Genomic DNA, 13,016 nt, shown 5'->3' with positions numbered 1-13,016 from the left:
TTATAGCTTTCCTCAATTTACAAAGTGTTCAAATTTGACAATAGAATATTCACAGAACATCTGAGCTGGTGGACCATATCTAGCTAGGAAGGGGAGCGGGACTTAGGCTCTTTAAATTCTAAAGGAAGCCATTTCATCAGGTCCTGCCTTCAACCAGCCGCCTGCTCAGGTTTTACAGTGAGTTACAATAAATATATCTTGGGGCTGTACATATCAGCAAATGTACATTTAAACACAAATATGCAGTGCAGTCCCAAAGGACCAGATGTTGCTGTCACTCCAATAACTGTTTGTGTAAGAGGTCACTGTGTGCTCTCTCCCTGTCGTGTGTGAGTTGTTAGGAGGTCCAACGTGGGCAAAATCCTGTAGACTACATATATCTGGTGCTGAACAAGAGCTTTCATTAAGCTCATTAAGTGTAATGAAAAAAACTGTATGAATGTGAAGCAAAGCCACGCTGAAACAGCCATGCATCACATAACTTAACCTGCATACATGCTCTAAAAGTTTAAAATGCCACACAACAATAGCCATTCTTGGTAATAGGCCTGTATGTTACACTATGGTTTTCACAAAATATTCACTGAAAATCAGCTTAAAGGTCCCATGACATGGTGCTCTTTGGATGCTTTTATATAGGTATATTACTATATTTTATATAGGTATATTATATATATCTATCCCCTAATACTGTATCTGAAGTCTCTTTCCCCAAAATTCAGCCTTGGTGCAGAACTACAGCCACTAGAGCCAGTCCCACAATGAGCTTTCCTTAGTATGTGCCATTTCTGTGTCTGTAGCTATTGAGGAGGAGAGAGGGGGGGCAAGGTGGAGGGTGGGGGTGTGGCCTTGACCAACTGCTACATTGCTCGTTTGAAAGCCATGATGTCTCTCTCTCATGGGTGGGCCAAATTCTCTGGGCGGGCAAAGCAGAGAAAGGGGAGGTAACCTTCCAGATCGGCCCATCTGAGCTTTCATTTTCTCAAAGGCAGAGCAGGATACCCAGGGCTCGGTTTACACCTATCACCATTTCTAGCCACTGGGGGACCATAGGCAGGCTGGGGGAACGCATATTAATGTTAAAAAAAACTCATAAAGTGAAATTTTCATGTCACGGGACCTTTAATGTTTTTGGTAATTGGTACAACTTCTTTTTTACTTGGTTTACTTTTTACAAGCCGTAAAAAATTTTGGTAGTATCAACATTCGTCCTTTTCCATAGCTTAACATACAGAGTAGTACACTGGGCTAAAGCAATGTTACTAAAAAGAATAAGACTTACATCATAGTGCCTGGACTTCTTGATTTCCTTGATCGGTGTGATCTGCTCTCCTTTCTTCTGGGAAGGTTTGGTGTCTTTGGCAGTTTGGTTCTCAGGCTCAGTTTTGGGTTTCTCCTCTGTGGGTTTAGGATGTTTCTGGGTCTCTGTGGTTGATATTGGTGCCGGAGCTGGTGTCGTGGTCTTGGTGTCAGTCGGTTGTTTGGCAGCAGTGGGCGCAAAAGGGCCGCTACTACCAGTTCCCGCCTGTGCTTTCTGCGTCTGGGGTTGGGCTGGCCTGGGCCCCTGCTGATTGGTGGATTTGTGGATAGGGCTTTGCTGACTGGTTGGAGCCTGGTGACGGGGCGAGCCCATTGGCTGGTGCTTGGGAGACGGATGAGGAACAGGAAGTGGAGGTTCGTCGAGACCGCCTCCGGACATCAGCCGCTGGGTCTGGCAGTTGAGACATAACCACTCCTTTTTCTGAAACACAGGACAAAGACCAAACACAGTTAGTGACAACTAACCTGTTTTCTACAATAGTAAATATGGCATATTGAATATTTATATGTATTTATATTCAATATTTATATTTGTATTTATATCCGTTTTTATGACGTGATGATGATGTTTTGTGTATCTTTGTGTATCTACACCTTGACCACCCGAATTTCCCTTTTTTTGGGGATAATAAAGTTTACCTTGACCTTGTTGGAGGAAAGGCAATATTTGGCACTTTAAAACAATCAGCTATATGTTTCATAAAAATTACAAAGACTTAATAAAGTGACATGTTGAATGAAATGTCGCTGGCTAGAATACCAGGACTGTCAACAAGTCAACAGGTAGGTTAGATCCACGGTTTAATGTACTGATCAATAAAATTACAGCCACACACACAGCCACACACAGCCACACACACACACACACACACACACACACACACACACACACACACACACACACACACACACACACACACACACACACACACACACACACAAACTGTATACACTCACTCTGTCAGAGATGCAGCAGGTTAAGCTTAGCTGATGTACGTTTCTAAAAGGCCAAGTCACACTGACAGCTACACCCTATTTTCCTCCCATCGACTCCACTCACTTCTTACGCTGTGAGGCTGACTGATTAAAAAAATTATGCGTGCACACAAACAGACCCGCACACATGTACACACACTGGCACATCTTTTGTCCCTAACTAACTAAAACAAAATATGCAGAAGAGATTTGACTTAGTATGAGCATCGATAGCCACCATGACTGAAAAGACTTGTCACAGTGTTTGATTGACAGGTGATCTCTGGGAAGTGCAAATAGAGAAGCCAGAAGGGTGTGTTCAGCAACACAGTGACAAAAAAAGAGTTATCGCTTTATGTGTAATGTTTATGTTTAATTTATTTTTATTTTTTAAAAACTAGAAGATTTATCTCTTATTTTGTAATATTCATTATCTCTTCAGTATGTCTACAGCACACACCTTCTGTTTACCCCCTCTCTCTACTGATGCTGTTTTGAACTAAAGAGCGGCCATATTACTCATGCTATGAATAACTGACAGATGCAGCCCTCCCTACTGAACACTTATCTTCCATCTTTGTTCTTTTCCACCCACTCATGAAATCCTCTATACACAAAACTCACCAAACCTTTCTTACTCCCCTCCTCTCCTCACTCTTTTCTCTTTATCTCTCTTTCTCTGAATCCCTTTGAGTGTGTGTGTGTGTGTGTGTGTGTGTGTGTGTGTGTGTGTGTGTGTGTGTGTGTGTGTGTGTGTGTGTGTGTGTGTGTGTGTGTGTGTGAGCAAAGCAAGTAAGTACAGTAAGTGTGTGTGTGGTCCCACAGAGTAGCCCATTGCTGCACAGCACTGCACCACTTAACCTGAATAGCACACACAATCTGGCCTTTTCTCCTGCTGTCAATAACGTTCCCTAAAATGTTCCATCAGTTCTAATTCTGCCTTCAGACTCTCTCTCTCTCTCTCTCTCTCTCTCTGTCTCTCTCTCTCTATGTCTCTCTTTCTAATTGTCTCTGTCCTTTCAAAAATCTGTTTGGCGTTGCATTGTATTGTTCTGTATTTTATTTTTACACTACCTTCCAGCTCTCTCTCTCTTTTTTTTTTATTTTTTTTTTTGCTTTCTTTCTTTTTTTTTTTTTAATTTTTTTTTTTTTTTTTTTTTTTTTTTTTTTTTTTTTTTTTTTTTTTTTTTTTTTTTTTTTTTCTTTCTTCCATTTCTTTCTACATATCATTATAGAAGCATTTCCCTATTTATGTGTCCATTGCACACTATATCTCTAACACCACTGGATTTGATTTATGACAAATCTCTGTAAATAACTCTCCACTCCCCCATTTCACCCCTCTGCCAAAGGGAGGCCTTCCAATTACTCATCAATAAAGGAGACATATTTGTCATATTTGGCCCTGAAGGAAACTGCATCCTCTATAGGGAATGTGTGTGGTATTGCCTTGTTTTCCCTCTCTGTCTCTTTTTATTTCTCTTTTTATACTACTACTACTACTACTACTACTACTACTACTACTACTACTACTATTACTACTACTACTACTACTACTACTACTACGATATCTGTGAGTAGATGTGTTGGCACCTGTAAACATCATCTAATGGTTTCAGAAACACACTTATCCAGTATTGGAGAAACCTGGGTTAAGCGTGATTTATGGTTCTGCGGAGGCTCCACGCAGAGCTTTCGCCATAGCCTACGTAAATGGCCTGATGTTTATACTTGTTGGTGTGTGCGTCGAGCCAGCGTGTGTGTGTGTGTGGGGAGCGTGTGGTAGAGAGAGGGTGAAGTGAGTGAGTGACGGCGATTATCTTATCGGCGAGTACCGACTCTACAGGCATAGTGAGAGAAACAAAGTCTTTCCCCTGTTCTTTCTGACCATGGAGGGGAATCTGTAGCAGGAAAAGTTAACCCTCTCCTTGATTTCATGTTGTTTATGGAGAAGGAGAACAGGAAATGAGTAGCGGAAAATGCAACGCTACCAAGCCCCGACGTGAGTCGCCGCGACGTGTAGTTACATTTTTCGAGAGGTGCACGTCAGGCTACGTAAGGCGTTGATTTTACACAGAAGTACAAATCATGCTGTACTCCCTTAGATGGTGCTTCCTAACTTTAATCACATAGTCAGGAAAACAACGGATATGATGAGAAATGATGTAATGATAATCTACACATTGAAATGAAAGTATATTCCATTACTGGGAGAAGAAAACAGCTCTGTAATAAAACTGGGTGGATTGTATATGTTCTTTTTGCATACATTTACCATATTGTATTATATGTACATGGAAAATGTTTATGTTAATACATTTTTTTCAGTCATATTGCCCAGGCCTAGTCAATCATATCCCATATATAATCCAAAGTTAAATTTAGACTCCATGGCAAACATACTAAACCAGAGGCACTTGCTCAATTTACAATACTGAGTCTCTCTGCTTTTCTCACTTTCAGTTCACTTCTAGTCTGACTCATTCTTATCCTTTTTTCTTTGTGTTTTACTTTTCATATGTTTGCAACTGCAGCTTCTTTATTTTCTTTCTTCACTACATGATCATTACACTTCCATCTTCCCCCCTCTCAGCTCTTACCCCTGTCACCCCTGTCTCCTTTTCTCTCCTTCCAACAGAGCAAGGGCTATTTTTACCCAGAATGCCATTGTTCTGCTCGAGCGCACACTTCCCTAGCACTGGCTGCTGCTTTAGGCTGCACTCTACTGCACCACACACACACACTCTCATACTTACACAAGCACACATGTAGTCACACAGCTCACATCAACGCAAAATGGAGGAGGCCTGTGTAGCTGAAGGCTTACCAGAAGGAGAGCGAGATGACAAGCACAAGGAGGAAGAGGAGCCCACTGGGCGGAGGAGAGGAGAAGTGGGGAAGTGAGTGACACCACACGTGCACATAAGTGCGTGTGCGGCGCGCACACACACACACACACACACACACTGTACTTCAGCTTAGTCTCTAGTAATGTGGATCCCTGCTGAGTCTAATGACTGGCTTGAAGTGGGGGCAGAGGAGAGAGGAAACGGACAATGAAAGAGGAAGAACCAGAGGAGGTGTTGAAGTGGACAGGTGATGATGATGATGATGATGATGATGATGATGATGATGATGATGATGATGAAAAATTGTAGGACTTGACAAATCAATGATGTTACAATGAGAAAAAACACTTGAATTTTCTGTTTTTGTTATTTTATAATGTTTTTGTTCAGTGTGGAATGAATACAATTCAAGGCAGATAAATCAGTGACCAATGATTTTAAAATCGTAGAGAGCCAGTTCCTAACTTAAAGGAGAACTCCGGGCAATTTTTACGTTAATCTTGATCGCTATATGTATATGAGTACTGTCCAAAGCAAAAAAAACGAGCCAAATCGGTGCTAGCAACACGGAGCTGCTGCAGCTAATTCCGAGAGCTCCCACTCAGCTAAAACGGCAGTTATGGGGGCATAAGATAAAGAGTGTCTTTCTGCCTCTTAACAGACACAAAATGCAATTAAAATGTCTGTGCAACATGAACAGGGCCCTTACATGACAACAAGATGCGTTTAGCAACTTAGCCGTTGTTTAAATTCACCTATACCTCTTAGCTGCTAGCTGCCGTCTGGGATGAGTGAGTGTGTTCAGCCAGGCTCCGGTAATAATCATCACGCAGCAGTTCCATGTGTATTTGTAGCATATATATCCATTTTGTGTGCTGTCGTTGGTGAATATGAGTCTCTACAGTGGCGAATTGTGTGGTAGTTTCCTTAGCCAGGCATCCTTCTACTTCCTCCCCGCCTCCCTTGCCTGCCGCGGCCGACAATAATCCACAGGCGCCCGCTGGTCTGGTGGATGTCATCCAGAGGACAGTTCATGCTTTCACGGCGAAATTTTTAAGTTTATTCCCCCCTCATAAATAGGTAAATGAGCACTGTAGTGGTTATGATCATATCAGTGACTATGTAACTTCATGGAAACAGACCAAATGATGCCTGTTTCTTGTAAAGTAAGCTCTCGGCATTAGTTGCAGCAACTCCATGTTGCTAACACCGATTCGGCTCGTTTTTTTTGCTATCGACAGTACTCATATACATATAGCGATCAAGATTAACGTAAAACTTGCCCGGAGTTCTCCTTTAATCGCAGCAGTATCTAGCCATGCAGATTTTTGCCCACAGCATTGGGAAATGAAGTTCTTCTGCTAAAGGCATAGTCCATATGAAAAGTTAATATCTCTTTAAACCCTTTAATGTTAAGCCAATATTCCACATATCGCCACTATATTACACTTACACTCACTAACAACAAGTCACGGCTACATAAACTACTTCATCATCAACACCACAACCTCACAGTAAATCAACTTAATATGACCCTTTCCTCCAACGGTACCTCTTAACCCAATCAGGGTGCAGACGGGTTATGATTGAGGGCTGACTGGACCTATCAATTCATGTCAAAACATAGCTGCAGTATCTGCTGGGCTGTGCATTTCCTCTGATTCTGGAAATATAGCAGACTGCCAATGTACAGCAGAGTGCCCCCACTAAAGTGACACGAGTCACATCATCCTGCATAGAAAATAAAATTATATAAAATATATTATTTTAAAGAAAGTATTATTCCTACCAATCAAATACTGAGCATTTTTATATACAATTTAATTTGAACATATCATTTCCATCTTCCCATGGTTGTTTCCTGTTCCCTGACTTGCTTACTATTTTCACAGTTATGAACCCAAACGACATCGTGTGAGTTTTGGGGCAGGTTTCACGGCTCGGTGGCCAGGTTGCATCAGTTATCGTACGTAAGGAGACTTACTTTTACATGACAACAAAGAGCAAATTTCATAGGAGCTCTCCCACATAAACTCTATTAATTCCTGCCTCTTGAGCTCCATCTCCTCTTAACACTTTTGTTTCCTCTCTCTACTTTTGTCCATTGAGATACATTTTTAATTTTTTACTCTTTTCGATTTATCACCCACTCATCGTTCTCTCCTCCTTCGCTCCCAATCTGCTGTCCCTTAATAGTTTGTGCGTTGGAAATACTGTGCACAAAATGAAGGTAAGAAAAAAAGAGGAAAGGACTAAAACTGAAAATAGAGTGACAAAGAAAAACCGATAACCAGGAGGTGAGAGAAACTGTAATGGGAAACACATATTTTTCATTATCTACGGCTATGCAGTGGTTTAAAGTAACTACGGTATATACATTTACTTAAAGGGATACTTCGCCAACTTTAATACATCTTTGTGTCATGGCAGTGTGTGCAGATAAACGGTGTGTGGCTTCCCTCTGTGGTGCCAGTGCACAGAGCTTGGAGCAGCCGAGGTCTGCCGTGCGCTGCGGCCACACCGTTCATCTGCTCACACAGCCATAATGCCATGACACAGAGCTGGATTTAAATCAGCAATCAGCATATGTATTTAAGTCTACTACACCAGGTTTTAGAGTGAATTAGTGTACTTTTTACTTGACTACATTTATCTGCCAGCTGTAGGTACTAGTTACTTTTCAGATTAAGATTTAGATTACCTTAAAAAAAAAAAACCCCGCAATGATTAGAGAAACACCCAACACCTCTTCTTTCCTCCCTCATTTCTCATCTCTGGAGGGGGCCAGACCCCCAAGTTAGGAACGACTGGATTAAACTGCAGTTTATATAATACCCTGGATACAAATACACCAGCTACAGCAGTAAAATGTTACTTACACATTGATGCATTAGTATTAATAATCTAATAATGAGATATATGACATTATATTGTAACAGGGGCGATTTATTCTGCAAGTACTTTAACTTTTAATACTTTGTGTGAAGTATTTTAGTTTTTACATTGTTGCATTGGTACTTTTACCCCCCTCTACACACACACACACACACACACACACACACACACACACACACACACACACACACACACACACAGGTTGGATTTAAGGTGGAGGATTAAATCTGACTCCTTTTGCGCTGTAAGAAGGAAGAGAGGCAGGTATAGCGAGAATAAGAGGAAGAGATGGGAATAAAATGTAGGAGAGGAGCCAAGGCATTAAAAGCAGGAGGAAAAGTAAGTAAAAGGAGGAGAAGACAACAAGAGCCAGGGAGGAAGAGGAGGAGAGAAAAAAGAAGATAAATCAAGCTTGAGGAGGAGAGAGGAGAGAATTAACTAAAGAATAAGGAGGTGAGGAAGGAAACAGAGAAATAAATTAGAAAAAGGGAGGAAGTATAGAGGAGGAGGAGAGATGCTGGGGAAAGATAGGAGGGGATGAATTATAGGAGTGGAAAACCAGTGAAGGAGAGAATAACTACTAAGAGATACATTAGAGGGGGTGAAGAAGAAAGGTAGAGGAGAGAAACAAGTGGCAAAGGAAGCAGAAACAAATTAGAGGAGATGAAAATAGGAGTAAAAAGAAGAGGAAAGGAGGCAGAGAAAGAGTGGAGGAGTAACGAAGAAGAAGAGAGGACTGAAAAAAACCTGGTTATAAAACCGAAACAGGTTTGATTTTTTTTTTTTTACATCAAACCATTTTACAGATAATTTAAAATCTCCTCTTCTCATTTGATCACCCCAATGGAGCCTCTTTAATTATGTAACCCTGATGTGAGAGGTGAAAGAAGTGGGCAAAAGGCTATATACAGTATGTATGTGTGTGTGTGTGTGTGTGTGTGTGTGTGTGTTTGTGTTAATGCGTACACATCATGTTTTATTGCCCACATTAAACCGTCACCTCTTTCACTTCCTACCTATTTCCTGTCTCCGGCCGGCCAGCCAGAAATTTTCACAGAGCCGACATCAAACAGATGAGCTCAAACTGCCCACCTCTTTTCCTTGCTGATACTGTAGGAGGACCTCATTAGCATACAGTATATTGTGACTTTATAGCAACCATGATGATGAATTCTGACATTAGCCAAAACTACAACTGTGAGTATTATACTCTGATTTCAGATTAAATCTTTAAAGAGGAAGTTCCATCATATGCCTTAAATAGCTTGATCACAAAGAAGCAGTGAGTCTGAATTAGAAGCAAATTAGCCAAACATTAGAACGAGCAGGCTGAAAGACGGATCAGATGTTCAAGAGATAGGCTTAAGACTAGCTTAGCCTAGCGTAGCAGAAACACAAATGTTGCACCAACTCAAAATTAACTTGGATATTGTATCTTGTGTACTAAATGTGTAGAAATACGAAAATACATGTTTGAGGAGACAGTCCTCACAAGAAAACCCACAACATTTGTCCAAAAAAAGCCTTAAACAACGTTTGTTGACATTTAATTGACAAGGACCTTTAGCAGCCGTGTGAATTATGACTTGTCTGCCAGGAAAATATTGTGTCAAAAGAAACTGCTTTCTGTCATTTTCTGCCAACAGTCAGTGTTTAACTGTGACCATAATCTTTCCCCTTAACCAAGTAGTTTTTATTACTAAACCTAACCGACCTTCATTCATAGAGGACGCAATTCAGAAGAGGGTCATTTTCATCATTTTTGGACATTTATAAAGATTTTGGAAGGCATTAAATGGGTAAGACCTTTATAGGACTTTACCTATCTTTTATTAGAAAGAGGTGGGCAGAGATAAATCAAAATCAATAAATCAAACTAAGGCTACTGGAAGAAGAATAAACACTTAAAGGAGAATTCCGGTCGATTTCAACACGTAGCTCTGTTGTTTGTAAATTTGGAGTGCTGTCAGTAGCGAGAAAAACGAAAACAATCGGTGCTGCCTACACCGTGTTGTCCTCCTGCTAGCGTTAGCACCCAGGAGGCTGAAACAGGGCAAATTTTAAACGTGCTTTTAGCCTCCTAACATGTTTGAAATGTCATTAAAAGGGTCTACTACCCATGTGAAGTGATTACTTCCGATGGAACACAGTGAATATGACTGCAGTAGATGTGAAAGAAATGCATGAAAGTCGTGCTAATTCAGCTCTGTTTAGTTCCGGTGTTGAGAAGGCAGTAAGACGAGTGCTTAGGGACCGTCTACAACCTACAACACCGAAAAGAGATACAACAAAAATATCTATTAATTTAATGATTAAATAAGGTAGTGTCTCCAAACGTACCTCAATTATAAATTGTCTCCTGCTAGTTGTACTACAGCACATACTTTAAAAAAATAAGCATATACATAAAATATTTTTGTATCTCTTTTCGGTGTTGTAGTTTGTAGACGGTACCGAAGCACTCTCTTGCCGTATCAACAGAGCTGAATTAGCACAACTTTCATGCATTTCTTTCACATCTACTGCAGTCAGATTCACTGTTCACTCGGAAGGAATCACTTCACATGGGTAGGCACTTTTAATGACATTTCGAACATGTTAGGAGGCTAAAAGCACGTTTAAAATGCCCTGTTTCAGTCTCCTGGGTGCTAACGCTAGCAGGAGCATAACACGGTGTAGGCAGCACCGATTGTTTTCGTTTTTCTCGCTACTGACAGCACTCCAAATTTACAAACAACAGAGCTACATGTTGAAATCGACCGGAATTCTCCTTTAACTAATTGAATTTCACACTGATTTATTTATTCACCGGAGATAGTTTTTATTTTTTTACTTTTAGCCCTTGAGCAGCTCCACTGCAGTGGGTAGAAGTGAAGTGCCTTGCTCAACATCATTTTGACATTAGCTTTTGAAGGAGAGTTTTCTTGCCCAGATCAGACAGAGTGGGGATTTGAACCTGACTGTGACAAGCAGGCTTAAAGGAGGAAGCCTTTGTGGTTGAGAGACAGAAACAGACTAAAGGCACGCCACGGTTTGTTGAGAGTCTCAGTGGGACTGACTGAGGCATAAAGACATAATCACACACAAAAAACGTGCACACAAATAAACACCAATCAAGCACAGGGGACAACAGTACAATCTTCGCAGTGCATGGGTGTGTATCCCTGCAAGAGTTTGTGCATGCAGTTGTGTGTGTAACGTTTGTGTGTGTTTGTAGGCTGCAGGGATGAGAGGATTCTGACTCCTACAGTAATAGGATGGCATCTGGCCAGCAGCAAAACAGGGCAGCGCTACAGTGGGCCTCAGCGCTGGGTCAACTAACTTCCACTACTGCTTTATCCTACATATGACTTTGTCATTGAAACAAATGAACACTTTAAAACTGATTTATCATAGTGTACATTGTACAAGCTTTGTCCTACATTGCTGGAAAATCCACTGATCATGATTTCCTGTATTAGCAATGAATCAAATTACGATGTTTGATGTGAAAATGGTCACTGAGAATTATCACTAACCAACAGAGTTTTTTTTTTGTTTTTAGCTTCTTTTAGCTCATTGTTTTGATTTTGCTGTACATTTACTGTTTGGTTCAGTCAAACTGTTTTCAGCAAATCAAGCTCTGATAAGGTCAGTGTATGTAAAGTTAGCTAGCTGGCACATTTAGCAGCTAAAAAGCCAGATATTTTTTCTCAGGTGGACAAAAAGTCCAACAGAATGTTAATGTTGCTCTGTGTGGGCAGCTGTTTGCAAACGTGTTAACCATTACAACTTCATGCTTCAAAGCTTTAAAGAGGAAAACCATCCAGAGAGACTGCTGGCAGAAATAAGCCCCATATGGAGCTACATCATGAAATATATAAGTTTGCTAACTCTCTCTGAACTTGAGGCTTCTACTTATTACACCCAAACACTGACTGACTGATTCTTTGCTGCTGAAAAACCTGCTGTGTTATATAAAACTATATGTAAGCTGTAATACCTAGCAACCTGCTCTCTATCTTCCTGCCTAATAATGTAACTTCACCAACATTTCCAAAACTGCACTTCTATTCTTAGACATATTAAAGATACTAGTACTCAGTGGCGGATCTAGGAAATTTTACATGGGGTGGCAAAGGGGTAGCGAGAGATCTTGGCAGGATGGCAGGGGAAGACGGTACATAGGAACCCCCATATGTAAACGCACTATGCCCTACTATACCCCGCAACACCCTGCTATGCCCTGAACTGCTACAACTATTATTTCTAGTCATAGTTCCATTAACCTTATTGTTACTATAACTGTCACCGTTCATCATACCAACTGCTATAATTATTATGAATCATAATTCTCTATATCTGTATCCGTCTCTGTGTCCCAACCGGCAGCTGCAGATGCCCGCCCACCAAGAGCCTGGGTCTGTCTGAGGTTTCTGCCCAAAAGGAAGTTTTTCCTCGCCACTGTTGCACCAAATGCTTGCTCTTGGGGGAATTGTTGGGTCTTTGTAAATTATAGAGTGTGGTCTAGACCTACTCTATCTGTAAAGTGTCTCGAGAAGAGTGAACTCTTACGATTTGATACTATAAATAAAATTGAATTTAGCTGAAATTGAATTAAATGGCTTGGTCATATTTACTGATACTGACAAATAGAATGAATCAGTAAATTATGATCAAACAAAAGGTCAAACAAATCTTTACATATCTAACCCTATAACATATACAACCGAATGGAAATTGAACTGAAAACATGTCATGCCACTGAGTGACAAGACATTTTATGCTACTGTACTGCAATTTATATGGAAGGAGAATATAAACAAACCATATGGTCCAGGGGTAACTGCAGGCCTCTTCCTCCCTGTCATCTTCATCTGCCTCCTCCTGATCACTCCCTGCCTCTGTCCCTCTCTCTGAATCTGTAGCCTCCTCTTCATCTCTCACAGTCAATTCTTCCTTTCCCTCTTCTGTTTCACTTATTTATGCATCTCCGTC

General features: G+C 40.8%; 1 protein-coding gene across 4 annotated transcripts in view; it reads right to left on the bottom strand.

The window, feature by feature from the left end:
- The window catches only part of bsna (bassoon presynaptic cytomatrix protein a), a 189,403-nt gene that overhangs the window by 51,113 nt on the left and 125,274 nt on the right, over positions 1–13,016 (bottom strand). For all 4 annotated transcript variants that reach the window (XM_039801784.1, XM_039801785.1, XM_039801788.1 and 1 more), the window contains exon 4: positions 1,283–1,741. In XM_039801784.1, coding sequence (XP_039657718.1) covers positions 1,283–1,741 — 459 coding nt within the window. The remainder of the gene's footprint in view (positions 1–1,282; positions 1,742–13,016) is intronic.

The sequence above is a fragment of the Perca fluviatilis genome, chromosome 5, assembly GCF_010015445.1.
Source record: "Perca fluviatilis chromosome 5, GENO_Pfluv_1.0, whole genome shotgun sequence".
NCBI classification, from domain to species: domain Eukaryota; kingdom Metazoa; phylum Chordata; class Actinopteri; order Perciformes; family Percidae; genus Perca; species Perca fluviatilis.
This window is presented reverse-complemented; position numbering and strand designations above follow the sequence as displayed.